Genomic DNA, 27,380 nt, shown 5'->3' on the forward strand with positions numbered 1-27,380 from the left:
GCAACTCTCAAACTGCCGCTCAATAACAGATTCTCCATCACTTCAAAATGAATACGCGATGGGGGGGGGGTTGCAGACGACAGCTGAATGAACATTTGGTAGTACTCAAAAAGCCATCATTTTCTTCAGATTACAGAGAATCTAAACATAGCTAGAGCCTGTTGGCATATTAAAGAGCCGCAGTAGCATAGCTGGAATTCTGCCTGTCACTTCGTTCCAAAACCACCATCCATCATACACTAAAAAACACATCACTCATTCCTGGCAAGAATGTACAGATTCAACCACTAGATGGCAGTATACATATTTTTAAATTGGGAGTCTTCTACCAAGGACCTCCTTACAGGTCCATTCTTGTACTTTCAACCACACCCCTGCCTTAATGGCTTGGTGTTGGAGATCTTTCTGCAACCACCTCAATTTCTAACCTTTTGTAACTCTTTTTCATCCATTAACAAAGTCTTGCATTTGTCATCTTCCTCTATATATGTAATTTAAAAATCACTCCAACACCCCAAAATCAAATTCCAAAATGCAAAATCTATTTAATTCTAATATGGCTGAATTAAAAAAATATATATTTTGAGAGAATTTTAAAACTACATGTATTTCCAAAATATATACCATGTAAAAAACACAGGCTTTATTTTCTTTCCAAATAAGGCAGTAATCAAATTTTACTGATTTACCAACACAACATGATGTTAATTACTTACATGAAGGTATTTAACTTGATTGATGGTGTTGATTATATTGCAAAAATAATAGATCATAACTTGAGTCTGATAATATAAGGGAAAAAACTCGTAAAACTAACCGTATATTTTCCACGCCACAGGGTAAAGCACTTATTTCTTAAATTGTATTGCATGTTTATGTCTTAAAAGATAGATGTGAATTAGAATTACAAAGTTCATGATAGGTATTAGACATAGAAGCATTCATTCTACTAGAGAAAGAAAGAAATAGATCCTTTCAAGAAAGACTTCAATACACAATAGCCGATCTCATTATGAAGACTCATAAATTGAAAATACACTTGCACAATAACAGAATATAAGATATTGCATTCTCATACACGACATATATATGTACATACACATCATAAAACACAATGATCATTTGAAAATGAATCCTTGTAATACAAGAGTATATATATACATACATGTATGTACAAGTATGTGTGGTAACAATACTGAACATAAGTTGAAACAATGAATACACTTTATAAGAAAACAATGAATGAGGTTGACATGGCTTGTCAAAATAAAAATTGCTCATGAATATTATGTACAATGGAGAAAAATACATGTAAGAACAATAAAACTAAGGTTTAGATGTAAATACAAAAGTTGCACACACAGAGATTTTAAAATTAGTTGGAGAGTTCACACAGTACATTTTAGGAAATGAACAGATTTTTAAAAACCAATACATTGCAATGCATTCTCATCGGAAGTTGAACATAGCCAGAGGAGCATTTTAAAAAGGACGTTTTATCCGACAAGTCCCATTTTATTGGACAGTTACCATAGTAAGAGCGCTTCTCAGCCAGTTAAAATCAGGGGGAAGTTGTCAGATCTGACAACATAAACAGACAAAAATGGTCTTATATCCTGGGTATCATAAGGCGTTTTCAAAACGGCTCAAAGTTTGTCCGTTTCAGGTATTCTCTGATCGGGAAATTTGCCCTGATCAACCCCGGTCAGAGAATACAATGTTTTTTTGCCAATGTGATTGCAAGTTACTTGTAATATCCCCCCAAAAAAATACCTGCTAAATAGTAGGTACTTGCCAAAATTATACAATAATTTTCATAGGGATTTTTCCATCGTTGTGGGGATTTTTGAAGTGTGAAAGCAAATTACAGGAACTTTCTCCATCCAGCGATCAGATGAGCATTAGTGCCTTTGCCTCACCTGCTAATCAGACTATTTACTGCGCTTGCTCAGAACTTCGGGAACTTACCCCGAAAGGGTGTGCTTCGGGACGATATGAACGCGGAAAATAATTGTCTGGTACTTTTTAGCCTGAACAAGTTCTCGTAGCTCTACTCTTATATGAGAGCATGTGTAGTTAAAATGATTACTGCCCTCTTTTATTGAAGATTGTAGGGTCTAGTTCTCCTACATCAATCTCATCTGAGTGAATAAGGTATTTACAAGAGAGTATCTCATGAAATAATTAAGTCAGGTCACAAAGAAAGAGAGAAAGAAAAGGAAGGGAGGATGACTGAGGTGGCTTTCACTGTCGATTCCGTTATGGGCCAATCAGATGCAGGGATTTCAATAGCTTATAACAAATAATTGCATCATGATATGTAGTTGATGGATAATCACAAGGCAGCGTTGATTTTTCCTCAAATAGATTTTAGTATTTTCTATTTGCAACGTAGAGATTCCCACTTTCGAAGCTCCATTGGAAATGTTTGATCTATCACAATCCTAAAGTTCATTCTCTAAGCATTTGACTGACATCATCATCTCATACATGTATGTGATTACCGTTATGATGGACAAACACAACATCGCTTTTTGTTTGAAATAAGGGTACTCATTCAAAAAATAATAATATAAAAATAATCATATATCTCAAATAGAAAAGAAAATAGACTGAAAAGCAGAGATATTCCGTCAAACATATCTGATGTATTGTTTCTAAGAGTGTCAAAGCAAGTAAAAAAAAATGCTACTTGGTACTGTAACAGTGGAAATGGAACACTGGAATCAAACTCAATCCTCAAAAACTTCCAATTGATGGAATAACAATGGATGAAAAGCATGCCTTAAAATCACTTCATTGCTGCTTTCTACACCAGGGTCCTGTAACACAAAGTTTAGTGATTGATCATACCCTTAATTGATTTCACATTGTAGGCAATGGAATCAATCGTAGGAAAAAGTTCTGTGATCATTGCTAAATTTTGTGTTACCGGCCCTGGTTTCCCATTGAAGTCCTGAGTTGAAGGCGGCACTGAGGATAAAAATGCCTTGATGAACGCATGGTGATTAAACAGATAACAGATGGATGATACATGCAAACAATTCATTACCTGGATCAATCTCTCACTTGACCAGGGTTAGTATTGCTCCTCGGCTGTTAGCCTCTGCCTCGCGCCAAGCTCCTCCCTTTCATCCCCTGGCCCCGCCCCCAGCTCCCCTGATGGGTGGCTGACTGTCGAGGGTCTAGTCTCTTTCTCCAGGAGTTTTGGGCCGCAGAGCGTGACGAGGATGGCACCAATGGGTGCTGTGATCAGGATGCTCAACACAGCAATGGTCAAGAGCTGAATGAAAATGGGAGGAAGGAAACGATATATTTGAATGAAATGTGGAAAATCTGCAAAAATACATGTACATCTCAATGAAGAACAGGGATGTATGGTAAGATTGTCAGCATTCCTTTTATCAATAGTGAGCAAATATTTTGCAAGACCAATGTAAGATACAAAAGGTATAATCAGATGATAACATTGATATAGTCAAACTGGGAGGGGGTTCTGCTTAATGTTTAATTAACAAAGCTAGCCACGCAAGCAAAAAGCATAGTATATGTATGGATGATGTGATCTGTGCTGTTGCTAGAGTTAAATTGTCTTGTGCTTAGCCTTTTATTTTCAGTATCAGAAATGTGAGGTAGTCGGAGACATTTGAAAGTCACGACTGCATTTATCCCCTCAATAGAACGTAGAATCACCTACGATTACCTATTCATTGTAATTGCTAATAAAATATATGTAGTTGAATTCACCGAAAGATTGGTTATCAAAATGAGTTGAAAGCTACGTAACCCAGGGTGCCATCTGTATGTCAGAACCCCGTTGCATAAAAGATTACTATAATACACAAAGGAATGAAGCCATGATAGTCCATTTAGATAAAATACATGCTTTATCTCAGACATCTTTGTGAAAATGGCTCAATTTTCTGTTACATTCAATTACCTTATCAAAGGATAAAAAAACAATATCATGAATAAAAGAAGAATTTATAAACTATTCAAGAATCCAGGTGCTAGAACTGACACAAAAGCAATGAAAAGCAGTTTGCAGGGTTCCTGTGCAAAAGACAAGTCTGACTAATGGATAGATGCCTATAAAGGGTAAATAATTTCTCACAATCCTCCAGAAGATGACAAGGACACATTTGTTGAACCATCACATTTGGGTGGTCCTTTTCAGGACCAACACATGCCCATGAAAGAGTACATTGTGTACCGTGAAAGCACTACACTTTTCTCCTTCGCCATGGAAACCTTAAAAAATAACATCATTTTCACAATTTGTCTGGCTTACTTGTATTCCTCTGAGTTGGTTTGCTTCATCTGTTTCATCCACTATGCCTTGCTTCATGACTTCATCAAGGGCTAATGGTCCTAATGCAGCCTGAATGGAGAGATGAAAGCAATGAAATACATTTTTTTAGAGCTGAACTGTCTTCTATCTCTAATCAATACTCATATAATGTTAAAGCTGACTGCAGTCCTTACGTGTACATTCAGTCTGTAATCCAATTAATTGGGAAAAGTCTTGTAGATTATTATGTTCTGATTCAGTCATATATGAACAATGCTGAATCATAAATCACCATTGTTGCAACCACTACCAGCACCACAATCATTATCATATTCAGTATCAGTCTCACTGGCGTTTTTAGCTCATAATTATCAGCATCAGTAATATCAGTATCATCACTACCCACCATCAGTATCAATTTTATAATTACAATAATTACAAGCATTATAATAATCACCATCATCATCATCATCACCACCACCACTACCGCCAACATCATCATCATCACCGTCATCATCAGCATCACCGTCATCATCATCATCACCACCTTCCATCATCATCATCACCACCACCACCTTCCACCACCACCATCATCATCACCATCATCATCATCACCGTCATCATCATCATCGTCATCTTCATCATCATCACCATCATCATCATCACCACCTTCCCTCATCATCATCATCCCCATCACCATCATCATCACCGTCATCATCATCACCGTCATCATCCTCATCATCATCATCATCACCATCATCATCACCATCATCATCATCACCACCTTCCATCATCATCATCATCACCATCATCATCATCACCACCACCACTACCGCCAACATCATCATCATCACCGTCATCATCATCATCACCGTCATCATCATCATCACCACCTTCCATCATCATCATCACCACCACCATCTTCCACCACCATCATCATCATCACCGTCATCATCATCATCGTCACCGTCATCACCGTCATCATCATCACCACCTTCCATCATCATCATCACCACCACCATCATCATCACCGTCATCATCATCACCGTCATCATCCTCATCATCATCATCACCATCATCATCATCATCACCACCTTCCATCATCATCATCATCACCATTACTATCAGGAGCAGAAGAAGCGATGTCATTTATGATACAACTAACACTATCTAAATCATTCAAGTCTTTTTACCTGGACAGTAGCCTTTGGGAACCAAGCAAAGATCATGAAGAGCTTCTCTCTTTTGTTGAAGTCAGCTCCAAGAACAGACAGCCAAGTTGCTGCAATACGAATCACTAATCCCAGGATAAGAGTGGCTATTCCAAGACCTGTAGGCGAGCAATCATAATAGCAGTTTGACTTCAACATAAAATTCAGGAAGGCATTTTACAAAGAATGAAGTGTGACTGAAAATTATGTCAAGAAATTAATAAATGAAAGCCATGACAAAAACATTATGGAAAACATTTTTTAAGGGGGGGATGAGAGTTCCAGAGGGTCTTTCAGAATATAAAAGTAAGCCTCATTCTTGAGTGAACATGACAACTCCAAAATCTGTCTTTTCCTTATTCTATGAATCTCAATGTCCTGAAATTCTTCGTCATGGATAAGATCTTTAAATACTATAAAGCAAATTATTCTAACAGATCGCGGGTTGTATTAAAGCTTAGGAAGAGCATTTCAAATTTACAGCAAACCAAAAATTTATTTGGGCAGACTAGTAGGACTTCAGCTGGGCGGTCACATAGGCCTAAATTCACAAAGGTGGTTATAAAACCAACAGTTGAACCCATGATTTATGCAGATTTCTTGTATGAATTATGCTTAATTTACCGCATACTATACTGAAAAGTGTCCAATACTGATGCCCGCTTTTGTCACGATGGGCCAAATTGACACCTGTTGCCATGGTTAAGTACACTTTTTAATTAATGAGTCCACTGTTTTGAAGAATGTACTCATTAATTCAAAACCATGGACCCATTAATAAAATGGCTTACTTAACCTGGCAACAAGCATCAATTTGGCACACTGTGACAAAAGCGTACATCAATATTGGACACCTTTTAGTACATGCGGTGAATTCAGCGCAATTTGTACAGGAAATCTGCAAAAACGATGGGTTAAACCAATGGTTTTCAAAACCACATTTGTGACTTCGGGCAATAATGTCACCAACAGACCCATGTAGACACTCAATAGGAGCCTCTCTTCCGATATGCTCAAATAGAATCAGCTAAAAACAGCAAACTGACGAAATTGAATATCTTAATCAATATCTGAATGTTACCAAAATACACATCAGACAAACAGAAATATTTGGTACTTAAATGCTACCAAAGCCTCGCCTACCTGTATCCATCTTACTCCAGAGTAAACTCCGCTCCTTTAAGACCAAATAGAATTTGTGCAAATGGTCTTCAGGGCCCCGTAACACATACGTTAGCAATAAATTTCCATATGAAATGGCCTATCAAAATCGTCGTTGCATGTGCATTTTACTCAGTGGACTGACCAGGAACCAATCAGAATCGTTCTTTCAAATTTGCGATTAATCGCTGACCTTGTGTTGCGGGGACAAGACTATCGCTAGTTGGCACATCAAACTGTTGTTTGATGTAACATCATACATGTACAATTGTCTAAATTCTAAGCCTTCCAAGGGCTGAATGGGCGATATGAAATAATAATGATATATGTGATTTGTAATGTGCCAAATCCACCCGGCAGAGTGCCCAAGGTGCAATGAAAGAAAAAAAAAGAAAGTACGAAAGAGAAAAGCACAAATATAACAGTAATAGATTCAGGAACAATTAAGAGTAGGAAGCATTGAATATAGACGAGTCTTAAGAAACACCATGAAAATTTGCCTGCGAGCTACATGCATCTCAGGACATATTTGGGAAAATACATTACTTTTTGTGCTGGCAAGCTACCATAATCTTACCCACTGTTTGTCCGTCTAAATACTCAAGGGCAACCTCTGCTCCGATGAGACCAAATAGGATTGGTTCAAACAGCCACCAGACAACACCAATCAGATTTCCAACTGCGACCTATCACATTGAAGAGAAAGGTAGTATTCGAATACAGATGTAGTGATACCATTGGTATATAGATCAGAGTTGGGATCATTCCCACTGGATAGATTTGTGGACGTATCCTCGGCATTGAAACAGAAGGTACAAATGCGTTTCAAAATGCCTTTCTGTTTACTTCTTGTGTTGAACTGTGTTTCTTGTTCAAACAAGGTCTGGATCTAGAACTTTGCATGGTACAACAAATTTTTCAAACCCATATTCAAAGTCCAGTTTGGGTTTATCATCCACCACAGGTACCCTGAAAGGCATTTTGAAACCTCAATTTTATCCCAGGATAGATACAATAAACATGCATGGATGTCACAACACAAAACATTTATGTAGGTACATCACAAAAAAATGATCATTATCAATATTTTTATTCACCTTCTCGTCCTTCCAACCTAGAGCAGCCATGAAAGCAAGGGTGAGACATCCCAGCGCTCCAGCCCCGGGGAAGGATGCTGCGGTGCTACCAAACACGGCAAACAAACCACCACAGAACAGGAACAGAAACCGAAGATTCGTCAGGGTTTTCTGAGAGGGAACAGCAAACAATGAATTGAATGAAGTAAGAAAAGCACAATAAAATCAAAATGCCCGCTGTGAAACAGTCCTATGCATGTCATCATGACTGCTCAATGGCTGATGTCATATCCTCATTTTTATTTTTGCTTCCTTACCTGAAATTTTTATCATTTCATATTTTTTTATCACACATGCGTATAGAAAAAAAACGCTCCAGTATCAAACTAGTTTACAGCAATAACAATCCATTAAAACGTCTGTAAATGTTTTTAACAGGAATCCATGTAGGCCTGAGTCTGAACGGACGGAATACCGGAATCCATCCGATGTGAGAGGTACTGGTTTTGATGTGAGCGGGTTCTGGTTTTGTTTTTTCAGTTCAGGGATTTTGATAAAACAATGTAATACATAACATATAGTGTTACATCTTATTCTTCTGAATATATTAACAGAATTAATGAGTATGTTTTATTCAGGCTTACCAATCATAACCTAGGTTTCTTTGTTACATTTCAGGTGACCACCAAGAAAAAAAGATGAGAAGCTTGGAATGTACCAGAGTAGAACACCAGCAAACAATCCAAAACAAACACCAATAAGAACCTCTGAAGGAACTCACCATGTCTTTGCTTGGAATGAACCAGAGTAGAACACCAGCAAACACTCCAAAACAAACACCAATCACAACATCTGAAGGACTCACCATGTCTTTGCTTGGAATGTACCAGAGTAGAACACCAGCAAACAATCCAAAACAAACACCAATAAGAACCTCTGAAGGAACTCACCATGTCTTTGCTTGGAATGTACCAGAGTAGAACACCAGCAAAAAATCCAAAACAAACATCAATCACAACCTCTGAAGGACTCACCATGTCTTTGCTTGGAATGAACCAGAGTAAAACACCAGCAAACAATCCAAAACAAACACCAATCACAACCTCTGAAGGACTAATGTTGTAAGTTAGAGCAATTACGTGATCGGAGTTCGGTTCGGAAGTTTTGCTCCTAAAATCGGAATCGGTTCGGATCGGAAGATATTCAAAAACAAAAAAATACATTAAAATTTGTATGTGGCCGGCGCCTGGACAAATGCGGCACGCTACACTGATGGCAGAATTTGTTTTGATCTCCGACAAAAGCGGAGGAAGAAGAAGATGAGTTGTTTTGATCTCCGACATAATCGGAAGAAGGAAAATAAGATATCCGACATAATCGGAAGAAGGAAAATAAGATAATGACGTTCCAGCGCGCGACACTACCGCCGATCAACGATAGGCCTCTTCTCTACAACATCGTGGTGATGGCGGAGTCCGTCGTGAACTTTTAGAGGCCGCATTACTTATCGAAAAAGACGCACTATTATCCAAAGTTGTTTACGATGATATTCACCTTTTCTACAACATCGTAGTGATGGCGGAGGTAATCGTAAACTCTTAAAGGTCGCATGACCTCCCGAAAAAGACGCATTATTATCCAGAGTTGTTTACCATGATATTCACCTTCTCTACAACATTGTAGTGATGGCGGAGGTAGGCCCTAATCGTAAACTCTTAAAGGTCGCTTGACCTCCCGAAAAAGACGCATTATTATCCAGAGTTGTTTACCATGATATTCACCTTCTCTACAACATCGTAGTGATAGCGGAGGTAATCGTAAACTCTTAGAGGACGTATAGTCAGATAGTCGTAAATATTACCGCGCATGTCAGCGTGTTCAACTAAATCTTATTTGCCTCCGCTTAAGATCAAAACATATCGTCTTTTCGTTGTTTTTCTTCCTCCATTTTTGTCGGAGATCAAAACAAATTATCACCAATTATCATCGTTTTGTTCTTCCCCGATTATGTCGGAGATCAAAACAAATCATAATCTTCTTCTCCACCTGCCTTTCCGCTAATATCGGAGATAAAAACAAATCATAATTTTCTTCCCCTTTATCTTCTTTTCCTTCCACCGCTTTTGTCTGAGATCAAAACAAATCACCAGCGCATTTTGACGGCAAACATGTCGCCACATGTTTTTTTTTTTTTTGTTATGTTTTGGTTTTTCCGATCCGATTTTTTCCCCAATGGTCAAAAATCGGAGTTCGGAAAAATGTAGGAAAAGGGGGAAAATCGGATCGGATCGGGAATTGGTATGAAAATCGGTTACAGCTTGGAATGTACCAGAGTAGAACACCAGCAAACAATCCAAAACAAACACCAAGACAGAACCTCTGAAGGACTCATGATGTCTTTGCTTGGAATAAACTGAAGTAAAACACCAGCAAACACACCAAAACAAACACCAATCACAACCTCTAATGGACTTAACATGCATTAGAATAGAACACCAGCAAACACTCCAAAACAAACACCAATCACAACTTCTGATGAACTCACCATGTCTTTGCTTGGAATGAACCAGAGTAGAACACCAGCAAATACTCCAAAACAAACACCAATAACAACCTCTAAAGGACCCTGGAAAATCTTCAAAATGAGACTACCTGAAAAAAAAATAGAAAAAGATCGCATTAGTACAAAAACACTTTAAAAATAAAATTTCAGATCATTTATTTGCATTCAGAAAATGTCAGTGAAGAAAACTCTTCATGAAGGATGTACAAATTAGTCATTTTACATTAAGTTGCCCTCAAAAAGCTAGTATACATCATTCCACAATATCTCCCACAAATACACTGCATAGGTAATATTGTTACCCAAATCAGATATCTTGGGCAAACTTTGTAAGGATGTACTTACTTATTACAAAACACCGTTGTGACAGCATCATACATATAATATTGAGCATTGTACAATGCCTACTTAGCTTGTTGTATGCGAGCAAATGGGAGGCTGAATGTTAAACATTCGTACCAATGCACAAAAGACGTACCATTCAAAATGTATCGTTGCACGGCTTTAGGTGATGTCACAATACGATTTAATTCATTGCGCTCAGTAAAATGAAGGTGCAATGCGCGTATAAGCCTGCTGGCTAAATGCTGTCCAAGGTCATGTGCCCTTGTGGGAATTTGCTTTCCGCTTTCAGTATTCTTGCTCCCTTTTCATAGATTACTCTTGTTTTTTTCATATTTTCGCTAAATTCTGATGCGTTATACAACACAAATAGCGAACATTGTTATTCTTGCAATGGTGCAAGATTTCGCATTTGGTGAAAGAAAGAAATGCTTTATTCAACTTGGCTAATGCCCCGTTGAATAGAGTATCTTTCTTTCACCTCATGCGAAATCTCGCACCATCACACTCATGCCTATTCACTATTTGTATAATAATGGTTCAGGAATGGTTAAAAGATGACAAATTTCACAAATTTTACATGCTACTAGAAATCCTTGGATCTGATTGGCTGGGAGCAAAAAAGTCACAGAAAATCACTGACCAAGTTCTTCATGAAATGCTCCCAAGGGGCCTGGTAACACAAAGCTTAGCAATGATCGTAGAACAATTTTTTTTTTACCATTGATCACACTGACTACAAAGTACAAGTAATTATCAAAAGCAAGTGCACGATTAATCGCTAACCTTTGTGTAACAAGCCCCTGGTGAGTATCCATGGCGCGTTGTGGCCCAGTAGATTAGTCTTCTGACTTTGAAACAGAATGTCGTGGGTTCAAATACCAGCCATGGCGTAATTTCCTTTAGCAATGAAATTTATCAATATTGTGCTGCACTCAACCCAGGTGAGGTGAATGGGTATCCGGTGGGAAGAAATTCCTTGAATGCTTGAGCGCCTAGGCAGCCCAGCTAAAGCCGAAGTAATAATAATAGCAGGGCCCGTTGGGAGAACAGTTTTCAGAACTGAAGTGGCTTCCCTGGGTAAATATACCTTTATTATTATTATTATATTATTATCCTTTTACCTGATGAGAAAGATATCCCCATGGCAACTCCGAAAGCACTGATGCACAGGACGTTGTCCAGGCTACAGGAAGCTATGGTGAGGGTCGGGATGCCTTTCCTGGAACCATAGCCTCCCTTCTGCAGGACCAGGAGACATGGAACCACCACAGCAGGAGAAACAGCAGCCAAGACAAACCTGGTAAATGGGTGGAAGTTGGAACACTTAGAAGCAGCAGCGAGGAAGTTGTTTAGCAAAATAACATTCTACTGTCCCCGCAAAGCTGCAGGAATAAAATGCAGTGCTTACTTAAAGAAACCCTCCTACAATTATTATTTATCATTGATCTTGCTATTGTTTTAGGTCACTAATGATATAATCAATATTATCAAATATTATTACTATTGTCATTATCACCAGTTTCAGATGCTTGTTATAAAATATACAAAGATTTCAACTTAAGGCCAAGTAAAAAAAGAAAGTAGTTGATCGTCCGGGTTTCTTGAGAGCGGTAATGAGGGAGGTCCTTACTATTTGCTATCTTACTATTTTTTTTAAAAACAAGGAGGCATTTTCTCGGCCCGTTTTTTTACATCAGTGATGAGGGAGGTCCTTACTATTTACTATTTTTTTTGCTATTTTTATTCAAATGGTTGTCAGGCCATGTCAAGCTCGAAATATGTGATCGATGCATGCTCAATATTAGTAATAAATAAGTAGAAATGTATATATATGCATAATATACATGTATATACATACAATTGATTGGAAATCTATGGAAAATGTATCATGCGATAAAAATCTATTGATGTATTTATACTGATGTATACCGGTAATGTCCCGGTAATGTATTGTTGTAAAACAAAACGTTCATGTCATGTGAATGATTTAAACATTAATTATTCTATATTAATATATATATTGTAACGGTAAAAAATACATGGGGGTGGGGTCATTTTTATTACCATGGAGCCATGTTTAGTTTTCCAGAGCCAATCTCTTTTTTAGCTCTGGGCATGGTTTCGCATCACAGTTTTCCAGCTGCTTGTATATTCATTTACATGTTGTTTAGTACTGTTCAATATTTATTCATTTTTAATTGATATCAAATGTTAAATGATGATTGAATTAATTGTTAATTGTTCACATAATGTTTATTATTTCATGTTTGTAACTGTAGGTGTTGGATCTATTTACTAACTAATTTTTATAATTTTCCATCAAATTGAATAGCTCAAGGAAGAATAAAGTTTATCAAATTTGAACAGAATTGGCACTTCTTGGAATCCCATTAATGATTTTCAATCTTCATAAAGAATAATCCACTTGAAATTATTTTTTGAATATTCAATGCGCGCCTGCTGACGTTAGAAAACTCGCCAGAAAATTCAATTCATTTCACAAATTCACATGTTGCGCCAGCACAGTCAATAATCATCCCGGCACACAAGTCATATGCATTTACCCAACAGAGTCACAACAAGCACAGTCAATCACCGTAACACACATCGAAGTACAGGTGCTATCACTCACCAAAAAACCAGCCGAAATACAAAGTTACGTCATTAAAATTGATTTTTCTGCGCCATATTTCCAAAGCACGCGACGGATTAGTTCAGATTCAGGAAGTGGGGTCCCCGAAAATGCACTAAAAATGAAGAAATCCGTGATCTTCCCCGAGTTTGCAAACTTTATTTTCTCTTCTTCTTCTCGCTAATTTATGATGGTATCTTCAAAATTTCAATAGAAAACCAAATCAGATTTTTTTTCTTTCTTGTACTTACGGCGATATCGGACTTTGCAATTGTTTTTGAAGTTGCGAGAGAGATCCCAAAGCACATGATTTTGTGATTTTATGCTATTCAGCAGCCATAAAAATAGTAAATATCAAGAAAATTGATGCTGCAATGAAAAAGGGAATATTAAAAATGGAACATCACAATTTTTTTTTTTTTTTTCTTTTTTTAGCCAATTTTTGAAAATAGTAAATATCAAAAATTTCCATGCGGCGGTCAAAATAGATGCGCGCGAGGACGATCAACTACTTTCTTTTTTTACTTGGCCTAAGATGATGGGAGTAAAAACAATTGCCAATCTGGGGCCCCGTAACACAAAGGTTAGTGAACAATTGCTGAATGAAATGGCCTATCAAAATCATAGTTGAATGTGCATTTTGCTCAGTTAATTGACTAGGAACCAATCAGAATTGCTCTTTCGAATTAGCAATTAATCCCTATTTGTGTTACAGGTGGGAGTTTCATAAAGCTGTTTGTAAGATACAAATGACTTTACACACGACTGGTGATCTTTTCTTGTGCTATGTGATATCCCTATGTAATTGAGGTATGACCTACGAACAGGTTCCAGCCTTGCTTTAAGTCGTTCGTAACTTTACGATCAGTTTTATGAAACACCCCCAGGACCCTGATGTAGTACACAAGAATCAGTGGGTGTTTCATAAATCTGTTTTTAAGTTAAGAGTGACTTTAAGAATGACTGGTGATTCTTTCTTGTGGTAAATACTAAATGGTATATTCATTGGCAATGGTTTAGTGCGTAAAAAGAATCACGAGTCGTTCTTAAAGTCACTCATAACTTATGAACAGCTTTCAGATTGATTTCACACGGTGACTGATGCAATCAATTTCAAAGATTTGTGTTCCAGGGCACTAGATTAAAATGGTTAAAAGGATTCCAATAGCACATAGCTGACAAAATATCTGGATTGTTGCTGGTCAACATGACCTTGAAACAGGAACCATGAAAGAAAGATCACATTGGCAATCAATTTGGCATTTCCTAGGAGGTACTGGCACATGCAGAGAATGAAATCAAAACACCTAAATTCTGATAGAAAATGGGGAACAAAAAGGTTTCCTCCAAATTTTGTCTCAACATTTTAAGTTCAAGAATATGAAGACTTTAGTTAGTGACAGTTTGGGATGACCTTCCTTTAGTTAGAGTGTAACAGAGATTTCTTGTGTTTTATTCCTTTGATTATATGCCATGATGGGAAAACATAAAGAAAAAAAATACTTGGCTTTAAGAGTTCTAATTCATCCAAACAAGCTCAAATATATGGAAATCCATCATTGTCAAGGTTTTCCTACTGGAAATTTGCATTATATCCTTTGAAGTAAAGAAAAATCTCACAGAATTGTAAAGACAAGATGAATGAATGTATAAGTATACATTATATCTAGAAAACATGAATAAACATGTATTTTGTAAGTTGTCGTTGCTGGCTTTCCAAACTTGAGGTTGATCGGACCATAGTAGGTCCATGATCGGATCAATCCTAACTTTTTGTACGACAGGACCTAAGTTGCTTACCCCAACATGAAAGCCCACTCCCAGGGGAAATCTAGGAAAAAGTGAGAGGCGACAGCTACGATCGTTGCCTCCAAGATAGACGGTACGAAGGAGAGCCTGACGCACACGAAACTAAGCCTTCGAAGAGCCTTTGCGTTGATACCAAGTCCAGCACGCAGGAGGATTACCACAAGGGCGATGCTACGAAGAGCGCTGGCCCATTCGCGGGAGATGTCGTTGGCTATGTCGATCGCTTGGACATTCTTAAGAATGAAACCAGCAGCTAGCATACCTACAGAAATTATGGTGTCAGATGAAAAGTGATATAAGATCAAAGAAACTTTATAAAACAATATTTCTCATTAGCTTTTGTTGATTATGATTGTTTGGTAATTCTTTAGAATAAACCCGCCAGCTAGCATAGCTATGGGAAAATTAAAGGCAATGGACAAGAAGAGCTAAAGTCAAAGAAACTTCATGAACAATTCACACATTACTGATGCGATCATCATCAATATTTCTGTAGTAAGAATAGTTTCAATTTCTTTTTCAAAACTACTTCACTATCTTCTGGTGCTATTCACTGGATTTGAAATGAACCATAATGTGCCATTTTCAATGCATAGCTTGGGCTGGTTTCTCATTATAAAAACAGTTTCAGGTCACAAAGATAAACTAGCATCATAGCTGAAAACTATTAAAACATGGATGTAAATGCATATTTACAGATGATGGATAAAAAGCAGACCTATTTATAATTCAAATCCCCACACCAACATACTCACGGAAATGACAATTTTGGAGGTTAGCTAATAAAAAATCATACATATCGGAGTACAGGTACTGTATTTGAAGGATGATTATGCAAAAACCCAATAAAAATAATATGATTTCTGATTAAAAAACAAAGAAACAAAACTTCCATACTAATGTATGTCTTACTCTTACACTGATGAATCTGGAAAAAAAACAATAGCTCACCAAAGGTTAATATTTTCATTACCATAGCAACGTGAGCTTACCTAAAAGGGCTGGAAGCCTAAGAATTTTGTTCACCAACAGCCCCAGAACAATACTGGTGATAACAAGTACATAGATTCCAAAAAGATTGCCGCCCGGTAACGCTTCAGCCCCTGTTATGGTGAACATTACTGCCCACAGCAGCAACACAAGTATCAGATAAGTCACAGTCCTGCCAACAGTACCATGAGGAGGGCAGAGAAAAGCAAACTTGAATCGTCTCCACCTGGAAGGGTTGTGCGGAAGAGGGTTGTGCTTGGTGGTGCAGGGTCTGAAAGCTATTCTGCAGGAGTATCGGCAGTTGGCGCAACACCCTTTGCTGCCGTCATCAAAGTCTGTGATTGCGCCTTTTGGGTCAGTTGCTATGCCAGGGATAAAGTTCATACTCCCCGCATCATCCATCGAGGCTTGCATCCCGGACCAACCTGGTGGATCATCGTCGCCATCCTGAACAACACGATGGCTGTTCCCGAGGGAGAGCTCCGTCTCCAACGTGTCTTCATCTTCAACAGTGTATGCCCAGGTGTCCAAACGATTGTCCGGCTTCTCAAAGTTTGGATCAATCTGGTCTTGGACCTGGTTGGATGCTTCGGCCTTTGAGAGATTTAGACTGCCTCTTTTACTGAATAGGCCCATTTTGATGGATGTTAGTTACACTCCTCATACAAGCTGGACAGCTGATCCAGAAATCTGGAGATCTGTGCTTTAAATGAGACAAAAGGTTAAAATGTCAAACCTAGTTGCATTAAGCTTTAAATTAAATATGAAATACAGAGAATTACAGATACATACTTTGTGCTTCCTATGGCATTTTGATTGAAAAGATGAAATACAAAGAATTACACAGAATGAAATATATAGGGTATAGAATGCGCACATATATCCACCTTGTTAGGTGCTCGAGCCGCTCCTACATGTACTTTACCCTGGCTAAGCTCCTGATTCTAACGCTCACAACTTCTTGAGGAATTACTTTTTTCCAGTACCCATTTACTTCACCTGGGTTGAGTGCAGCACCTTGCTGAAGGAAAATATGCCACCACTTGGATTTGAACCCATGACCTCTACTTTCCAGGTACAGTATCTTCTGAAGTAATAAACACTGACCACAGGCAACCCCTCCCCTCCCCCCCAGCTGAAGTTCGTCCTATGATTCCATAATATTTGTTTCATAGCAACAGCTCCTGTTGAAACCCTTAAGATAAATACCAGTTGTGGTTACAATCTCAAAATGAGTTCAAACAGAATAAAGTGTTTGTATACAAAGCTCTGGAAGAAAATGTGTAATTCCTGCGAAATGAGCAAATAAGCACGGAATTCCATCAAATATGCTTCTCTGTGTTAGTGATCATCAGCATTATCAATTTTGAGCTAAGATTTCATGATCTTTACAAAGATAAGTTTACATTAGTGTACCAGATCTAGATGTATGATAATAATTTGACAATTAACCCTGATTTAAAAGACTTTCTCAAGAAACAAGTGGAATGCCTCTGGCCGTCTCACCTGCATCACGCGGTTCAATATAGCAGCAGTGCTGACTTTGAATACTACTCTAACTCACACAAGATGTTCAGTGATACATGGTTACTCTTATGTCCACTTTTTATGAACAAGACCAATAAACTTAGAGATATGATGGTTATTCAACAAAAAACCCCAACATAGCCAAAGTTCATTGACCTTACATGACCTTTGACCTTGATCATGTGACCTGAAACTCGCACAGGATGTTCAGTGATACTTGATTACTCTTATGTACAAGTTTCATGAATCAGATCCATAAACTTTCAAAGTTATGATGGTAATTCAACAGATACACCCAATTCGGCCAAAGTTCATTGACCTTTGACCTTGGTCATGTGACCTGAAACGCGCACAGGATGTTCAGTGATATTTGATTACTCATATGTCCAAGTTTAATGAACTAGACTAATAAACTTTCAAAGTTATGATGGTAATTCAACAGATACCCCCGATTCGGCCAAAGTTCATTGACCCTAAATGACCTTTGACCTTAATCATGAGACCTGAAACTTGCACAAAATATTCAGTGATGCTTCATTACTATTATGTCCAAGTTTCATGAATCAGATCCATAAACTTTCAAAGTTATGATGGGAATTCAACAGATATCCCCAATTCGGCCAAAGTTCATTGACCCTAAATGACCTTTGACCTTGGTCATGTGACGTGAAACTCATGCAGGATGTTCAGTGATACTTGATTAACCTTAATATGTCCAAGTTTCATGAACTAGGTCCATATATTTTCTAAGTTATGATGACATTTCAAAAACTTAACCTCAGGTTAAGATTTCGATGTTGATTCCTCCAACATGGTCTAAGTTCATTGACCATAAATGACCTTTGACCTTGGTCATGTGACATGAAACTCTAATAGGATGTTCAGTAATACTTGATTAACCTTATGGCCAAGTTTCATGAACTAGGTCCATATACTTTCTAAGTTATGATGTCATTTCAAAAACTTACCCAAATTCTAGGTACCAGGTACGATCCCCCTGACTGACCTGGAGGGATAGATAGATAGAAGGATCGAGAGCATCCAGAAAAGAGCCTTGAAGATCATAATGGGCTCTCATTATTCAACCTATGAGAGCGCTCTTCTAAACTATGGTATGGCTACCCTGGCTGATCGACGTTATAAACTGTGCAAAGACTTTGTAACTAAACTGGACTATAAATCCTGATTCAGCCACCTCTTTCCAACTGCCCCCGAAAGAGGATCAGCTATGAGGCTCCGAAGGAGGGTGAAGGTACCAGAGATAAGATTTAGGACAAATAGACTTCGGGATAGCCCAGTACCCTACTTGATCAAGCTAATTAATGAATCATGATCACCAATAAGACATTGCCTATTTTGATTTATATATTGTAAATTTGATGTATATATTGTATATTGTATATTTAAGTACCTGTAAAATAATATACATATGACAGTCATTTGATTTGCATTCTGTGATTTGGTCAAGTTATGGAATTAAAAATGAATTTAAATTATGATCAAATAACATCAATAAATAAATCAAATGTCTTAACAATTGAAATTTAAAAAAGAAAATGCAATCTCATTTATATTGTATTATATATCTACCAATGTATTAATTATCTGTATATATATTGTACATAAACATTCAATTAATTTGCATTTTGTAATTTTGTAAATTTTGTAAACTTTGGTCAAGTTTTGAAATTAAAAATGAATTTCCATTATGATAAAGTAGCTTCAATCAATCGAATGCCTTAACAATTAAGATTATATTAATTGCAATCTCATTCTTGTACTATATCTACTTAATAATTATCTCAATCTTAAACAGCTCAATTCACAAACTGATCGATGCATTATTTAGTAGCTAGTCGCAGTTATTGACAAATTTGCAATAGTTTCTCAACTTCTCATTCAAATCATTCCTAGTTAATATTATTTCATTATTGTCGCCATTTCACATTTTGTTCTATACATTCAATTAACTACTTTTCAAAATCAATGTTTATATTATATTTATCAATTAATCTCCTGTTTAAATCAGTTTCAATTCAATTTCTTCTAGTTCACAATTATCCAATTCCAATTATTGATGCATCAAGGATTACAGTTACATTTGCGATTAATGAATTTTAATGAATTTGCATTTTAATCATACTATTAGGTATTTATATTCAACAATACTTGCGTTCATTATTATTCATTTCAATGATATGTATTCAATTTTGATGTATTGATTTATGTTTTTAATTTGTAAACGCATCACAATTCGGCTTGGCCGCCATGATGTATGAGTTTTATCAAATAAACCATTTATCTATCTATCTATCTATCTATCTTAACCTCAGGTTAAGATTTGATGTTGACGCCGCCGCCGTCGGAAAAGCGGCGCCTATAGTCTCACTCTGCTTCACAGGTGAGACAATAATTGTTTGCCGCAACTACTGTCTTTTACCTTTAAGCCAATACATATAAAGCCCAACCCAACATCCTCATAGTTATATGGCACACTAAATATCTTTAGTGTGTACATGTACATGTACAACAAAATATTGAAGTTTCCCCCTAAATAGCACAAAAAATTGTGCCATCAACAATCAGGTGGCAATGCTTACATTCAGCACTTCCTGCATAACTATAGGGACAGAGATTTTTGGTTAAAAAAATGGCCTTTACTATTGAATCAGAAAAAAAATTAATTCTGATGACCCACAGACTCTGTGCACATGAAAAAGTGACCTTTATACTGCATCTACTGGAAAATAAAGTTGTTCCTGCAGTCAAGTTTTCAGGTCTATCTTGTTGTCTTCCTAGCTGGGATAAATTCTAAACTGACACTATTTGTGCTATTTGCAATACCAATGTAATGAAAAGGCCATATTCCATGCATGAACATAATGCCATGCAGACAAGAACTTGTCTAGCTTTGTCTTGAAGCCACTGATTGTTAATGCTGTGACAATGTCAGCCGTTTACATAGAAATCAATAGAAATATTATGCATTGAGTAGCGACTGCACTATTAACACTTTAGAATTCCCTCTAGACCTACATGTACTCGAAGAGATACATGTACAAGCACAAAAAATATTTCAAGAAACAGTAACATGAATAAATCCTCACCTTTCACATAACATTATTTTAGGGTTGAATGAGATTTTATCAATAATTTGGGGAATCTTTGGATATCATTTTGAGCAATCAACGATTTTTGCATATCTGCCATTGTGGATTTGAGGATTATAAGTACTGATCAGTGCTGTTATAATAAAACGATGTTTGATTGTTTAATTATAACAGCACTAACTGGTACACATGAGGCAAAACTATCATTGGAGGAGGCAAAACTATCGTTGGAGAGGGCAAACCCTCATTTCGAACCATGAAAAACCTAAATCATTCCGTGCCAATTATTTAAGTATCTCAACATGTGTTTTTTTTACCTTAATGGGTCCCGAAAGAACTAAACCGCAATTACGCAGTGTGACAATTCCCGCAAACTCGCTCACCAGCGAATGAAGACATGGGGTCCAACTTCATTTCCAACATTTCAGCGATATTGATTTCATTTTTAAAGAATTCATTAAAAAAACGAGAGATTTGTTTTGAAAAGATGGAAAGAGCTTACTTCCGTGTTTACGTCGCCATCTTGATTTCTTTGTCTTCCGCTTGGCGACAGCACGCAAATCCCGCGATTTGCGTGCTGTCGCCAAGCGGAAGACAAAGAAATCAAGATGGCGACGTAAACACGGAAGTAAGCTCTTTCCATCTTTTCAAAACAAATCTCTCGTTTTTTTAATGAATTCTTTAAAAATGAAATCAATATCGCTGAAATGTTGGAAATGAAGTTGGACCCCATCATGTACATGTTTTAGGGCTAGATCCACTCCTAGTACCAATGAGGTCCAAACATTACATGTATGGACCTCATAGGCGACATCAGTGGAATTGCGGGGTTAGAAATCTTTGAGTACAGGATATTTTGATATTATTTCACAAGTTCGTTATTCTTTTTTTGTGAAATATTATAATTAAGGATCGTAAATACATTGTTAGCAACAAAAATAAAATGAAAGACATTAAGGGAAACTTACATTTTGACGACTTTTTCCTGATTTTCTTGGCAGTTGCTCTTCACTTCTGACTCGCGATCGAAGCTGTTATGCAGATCACGTGATACGCTTTCTCGTCAGGTGATCGATTGGTTATTCTTTTCGCCAGACGTTGATAATGATATATTTCATAACGCTAGCATTCATCGCAAATTCAGGTGAAAGCGTTTGGAGGTAACAGCGCAAGCTTTAAATTTTTCAAAAAATAAAGTTTAATTTATTGCATAAGTTTTGCGCCGGACATGAAGGATCATTTGGTCCCATATTGGCGTAATGCATAACAACAGGGGGGGGGGGTGTCCCTACCACTTCAACGACTATAGCCAGAAATTATTATTTTTTTTCTCTCCTAGCTTTTTAACCAAAATACCCCCCCCCCCCCCAAAAAAAAGGGAACTAGTGTTAAAGAGAAAGAGAATTATGATATAGGAACACAAAATACTAGTTTTTTCAGCTTTTATTTATTCGACTTATAATCCCATAATCAAATATTAAATGGGGCTTCCACAGTTTTTTGAGCCTGGGGGCCACTTACATTGATGAGTGGATACCATATGCGCGATCAAAAAAAAATCTTTTTCACTATAGGGCATGTTATGTACGTAACGTGATAAGGGTGTCAAAAACACAAAAATAATGAAAAAGGGGTATATCTATTTCGTTAGGAAAATTACGTGTTTAGGGTCGAATTTGAGGGGATGATAAAACAAGATTAAAATGTTTTATAAAGGATGTCCTTGTTTTCCCCAACACTTCGTGTTTAGAGTCCAATTTGCGCAAGGTGTAGAAGCTAGGTGGGGTCGTAGTAAGCCAAATAAGGTAAAAAAGCCGAAGACCGAAGGACCCGTAACAATAAACATTTCTGTACTTGTTTAGGGGTCATTTCAGGGAATATTTAAAGAGTATCGTTTTGTTTCCAATTCTTGTCAAGGGTACGGTACACGTCAATACTTGTTAAGGGGTGCATTTTCAGAATCAGGAAATTACGTGTTTAGGGTGCTTTTTGAGACCCCATGATCGCACATGGTATCCACTCGTGAATGGAAGTGGCCCCCGGCTTTTAAAGTCAATTCATAAAAATATTCCTCCTTGGAATTTGAGCTTTCTTTCATGAAATATCAATCTTTTTCGTGATTACCAAAAATACTTAAAATGTCATTTTTTTATCTTTGTATAAAGCTTTAGCTCATGCGTTGCGCCTGCAATATTTTAATGTTGAGATACAACTTTATGCTTTTAATGAATTCCTAAAAACACTAAATTCTCAGATCATTTGTCGCAATCGAATGATTGGAAATGAATGATTAATAAGTTTCATGAATAATGTTTAAAATGCGTCCCTCTATCAGTTTTGAATATTTAAAAAAAATGTCAGCTCGTGCTTTTTGCTCGCAATATTTTGATTAGTAAGAAGTTCTTGTATATGCGAGTTTGATAGATAAATAGAGAGAGAGGGGGAGGGTCCCTCAGCTACTTGTCCTCGCTTATTCCATTTTTTTTATTATGCTCGTACGTGTTGTGAGGCTTTTTCTCACCCTTTTTATTGTCTCGGAGCATCCCTCTATTTCTTTGCTACGATGTATAGCCCTTCTTACTTGTTTCAATTCTTTTATGTTCTCATTTCACTGAAAACATAATTATTAAACTGACGTAGAAGACTTTACAACAAAATTTTGATATTGTTTTTTCTTGTTTGTTTGGCTTTCTTTTTTCTTCTCCTCATTTCTTGTTTTTCTTTTTGTTTCCCTTTCCTTATTTTCTCTTATTTCATTTCATGAGGCATCCGCCAACTTATATACAACAACAAACATATTTAGAGGACGATATCTAGTGAGGGGGCGTGGTGGTATGCCCCTCTAAAAAAGGAGGAAAATAGGAAGGAAAAAAAGAAGGGAAGGGGAAAAAATAAGAAAAAAAGAAAGACGATGATGGCAATGATGATGATGAAAATTATCTTGGTGAAGATGATAGTGGTGGTGATGGTGGCGGTGATGATGATGATGATGATAATGATGGTGGTAGTGGTGATGAAGATGAGAATGAAGTTGGTGACGATGCTATGATGATGACTAGATGTAATTTTGTTATTTTGTCTTTAAAAAAATAATAGTGCACAGGCGAAATCATTTAAAGTTTATTATGAAAATAGCAGAAAAAAATAATTTGAAAAATTGTACCGTTGCGTATCCAGTGGAAAATCCATCCCCCACCAAAAAAGAAAAAAAGTGAGATTTTGTTTTGTTATTTGTGACGGCGTAGGTCTATGCGAGCAGCTATGGGATGGGAAAAAAAGTCAATGAAATGTCAAGAAATACATGATAATGACTTTTATTGTACATTCAGTATATCAGTAGATAACTTCATACTCTTTCCAAAAAAGAAAAAAGTGGGTATATTATGGACCATTAAAAATGGGCATGCAGTTGCTCTGTATATTATATTACATAGAATATATAGAGCAACTGCTCGTGTGTAGCGGTAAGTTATTCACTGGGGACCGTTTCATCAACATTTTTGTCTGACAAGTTGTCAGATCTGACATCTTTTCGTGATTCTGATTGGCTGAGAGGCACTGTTACTATAGTAACTGTCGGATAAAATGGGACTTGTCAGATAAAACGTCCGACAAGTCCTTTCATGAAACGCTCCCCAGATCTACATAATTCATGCGGCGCACGGCACGTGCGCAATGTTTAATAATTTTTGCTGTGAACACAATGAATGTCATCAAAAACATAATCTCACAGATCAAATAATGCCAGCTCGACGCGCAAAATCAGAAAAAAATATATTTTCTGCCCTGATAATTTGGTAACCCTAACCTAACCCAATTTCTAAGTATTTTAAACATAAACAGGATAACTACAGACAATGATTTAAATTAACTTTATATTCTTTTGCGAAAATGAATATGAAGGACAGCTTTTTGATAAAGAACACAGTTTTAGAGTGTTAGAGCGCGATTTATACCTACAACCGCTAAATCCTGTCAGTCGGTATGAAGCAGTGATTCCATCAGCTTACGGTAATAATTTTTGCAACACAGGCGCCAGTCCGAGAAACAGACAGGCATTTGCCGAAACGGACAACATCTCAACCTCTGCTCATTTCTTTTTGCACGGACACATAAAATCTCGACGTAACCAATCAAATTTCTCCCTATTTTCTCCTCCCTTTTATTTTCCATTAATTTTTCTTTCGTTCACTTTTTTCTGTCTTCTTTCCCCAATTTTTTTTACCCATCACATTTCTCCCTATTTTCTCTTCCCTTTTATTTTCCATTAATTTTTCTTTCTTTCACTTTGTTTCTGTCCTCTTTTCCCTTCTATTTTTGTTCTCGTCTCACCGCTTTTCCTCATCCCCCAGCCTCCGACGCCCGTGCAGATTCGCAAACAATATCAAGAGTATGTCTACTTGCAAGGGCGGAAATCTCTCCCCAAAGGTAGGGGGACCAGGGGCTGGAAAATTTGACAAAAAAAAAAAAAGAAGGTTTATCACCCCCTAAAGAAGGTCATCTTAACCAAAAGAAATTTGACAAGCAAACAAGCAAAAAAAGGGGGCATCCCAAAAGTAAGATCGTCTCTTCCAAATGTTTTATTTCGATTTTGAATGAAATGACCAAAAATAGTAGGGGGATATTTCATAATGTGCCCCCTACTATTTTGGGTGAGGGGTACATGTCCCCCGGCCCTGGGATTTGCGCCCATGTGGGTGGGGGTGTTGCGCCTCCCTATCGGGATCATATCACAGCGAGTATACACTCTTCCATATGGAAGAGTGTTTACTCGCTGTGATTTCGATCTCACACATATAAAAAAAATAGAACAGCTAAGCCTTGATCACAGGCCAAAATGCCTAACGATTTCTCCGCGGCATTATTAACTCTCGTAAGGGGCGCTCCATTTATGAATAAAGTTGCATGAACAGCTGTCTATGGTGACAAAATCGTAGGCAGAATTGTTGCCAGAAGCGTGGGAATTTGGCAGAAAATTCAAGAAAAGAACCGGTGAGTATACCCAGTTGTTGTGTATCCGGACGGGTAGTGTGTCCGGACGATCAATTTTAGAATGTCATTTGGAAAAATTTACAAGCGAAGTTTCATCAATTATTAGTACAAAATGTTAGGAAATATTATAAAGAACAAAATAGATAATGATTACAAGTAATATTTTTAGTGTAATCCACAGACAAAAAAGAAGGCTTCAAAGAGATAAAGTGTCCGGACACCCGACCCCCCATCCTACCGATTTAACAGTAATTATATACCGGTACTCATTAACATTTATTGAATCATAAGAATAAAGATTTTTTACGGAAAGAAAGCTTAGTTCTAAGCTAGGGCTGCCCAAATGCGCGTGAGTGGAGTCCCAGTTTCTTAACACAGGTAAGTATTATTGCGGTGTCGCCTAGGCCTAGAGTGGCTAGATCTTTTAGAGGGAAAGTAGAATTCTCGGACTCGGGGGCGAAAGTTTCTGGTTTTGTACCCGTATGTGGGGAAGTACCGTACCTTTAGGAAGGAGTCCCAGGCGTTAGTGGGGAGTGACTCCATACATACTTTCACTCCCCAAAACGCCCCAGGCTAGTCGCTACACAGCATAAACAGGAAAAAGAAAGAAATGTCATACATATCAATGTGTACTGTGTGGGACTATCAATCGTGACTGAGAAAGAAAAAAAAAACAATTCCCTCTCGTCCCGGTTCCTCTTCATTTAGGCCTACCGTATTTATGGCCGACAACTTACAGTAACTCTATAAAGACTATAAACTTACGATTTAAACAATTTTTCAGAATAAATCTCCACGAATTGATCCCTGATGATGATGCAGAGCCAGTGAAACTAGCAGGCGAGGCTAATTTGAGCTTAGTGGTCGAAAAAATCAGGCAGAAAGCTATAAAGCAGGCGCTACACACCGATACCGTATACCGTAGGGCCAGCGGCCACCAGCGCGGCGGCGAGGCCGATCCATACGCCTCTATGGGCCGGCCGATCCGATCAGACCATTGTATTTCTGTGGCCGTGGAATCGTGGATCAGACTGGCGGATCCACGGGGGGGGGGGGGGGGGGGGATTGCACAGCCGGCCCGTGCCTCCCTTTCCCCTTTGAGAAACACAATTAAAATGTGTACTATAAAAACGCCATTAAAACGGAACTGTGCCCCCCCCTTTGAAAGTAAGGGCTTTTTCTTCTATTTTTGCTACTAGTCATGTTTTTTCGGGAATGGAAACTCTCCTTGGTTTTCATCAGGAAAGGAGAACCTTGACCTACTTAACTGGGAACCTATTGTTAAAAAGTTAGAAAATGATACTGCAATAATTATGTATAAAGTTATGACAAAACAAGTGCCTCCGTACATCAGTGAAAAGTTTAAATTTCGAACAACTATTTACAACACGAGACAAAGTAACATGTGTGTTGATGTACCTCGCCCCAAAACTGAATCTGGTAAACGTAGGTTTTTGTATAGAGGTGCTCAGATATGGAATTCACTTACTGAGGATACTCAGAAGTCTTCAAGTATTGGTATTTTCAAGTCTAAATTAGCTAATTAGTAATATAGAATATGTTTTGAACTGAATCATGTCAAAGAAAGTTTATGAAACTGTTTAAATAAAAATGATATGGTGGCATTTTGTTGCAGTAAAATCATTTGAATGGCCTTTCAGATAACATTGAAC

At 37.4% G+C, this 27,380-nt stretch overlaps 1 protein-coding gene across 1 annotated transcript; it reads right to left on the reverse strand.

The window, feature by feature from the left end:
• Positions 1–2,642: 2,642 nt before the first annotated feature.
• LOC121431664 (sodium/hydrogen exchanger 9B2-like) lies at positions 2,643–26,692 on the reverse strand. The gene is made up of 10 exons (XM_041629309.1): positions 26,473–26,692; positions 16,081–16,776; positions 15,080–15,350; positions 11,769–11,944; positions 10,285–10,391; positions 7,761–7,910; positions 7,241–7,349; positions 5,485–5,621; positions 4,292–4,381; positions 2,643–3,283 (listed from the first exon to the last, which is right to left on the reverse strand). The coding sequence occupies exons 2-10, from the start codon at positions 16,712–16,714 to the stop codon at positions 3,080–3,082; spliced, it is 1,878 nt and encodes a 625-aa protein (XP_041485243.1). The 5' UTR covers positions 16,715–16,776; positions 26,473–26,692; the 3' UTR covers positions 2,643–3,079.
• Between the last annotated feature and the right edge of the window lie 688 nt (positions 26,693–27,380).

This window comes from Lytechinus variegatus, chromosome 18, assembly GCF_018143015.1.
Source record: "Lytechinus variegatus isolate NC3 chromosome 18, Lvar_3.0, whole genome shotgun sequence".
Lineage (NCBI taxonomy): Eukaryota > Metazoa > Echinodermata > Echinoidea > Temnopleuroida > Toxopneustidae > Lytechinus > Lytechinus variegatus.

What these genes read in the sequence shown, in the direction of transcription:
- LOC121431664 (XM_041629309.1), bottom strand. Translation starts at nt 16,714, where the DNA reads ATGGGCCTATTCAGTAAAAGAGGCAGTCTAAATCTCTCAAAGGCCGAA. An exon ending in GGGGATATCTTTCTCATCAG is followed by an intron (nt 10,392 to 11,768) that starts GTAAAAGGATAA and finishes TTTTTTTTTCAG; the next exon opens with GTAGTCTCATTTTGAAGATT. An exon ending in TAGGTTGGAAGGACGAGAAG is followed by an intron (nt 7,350 to 7,760) that starts GTGAATAAAAAT and finishes TCAATGTGATAG; the next exon opens with GTCGCAGTTGGAAATCTGAT.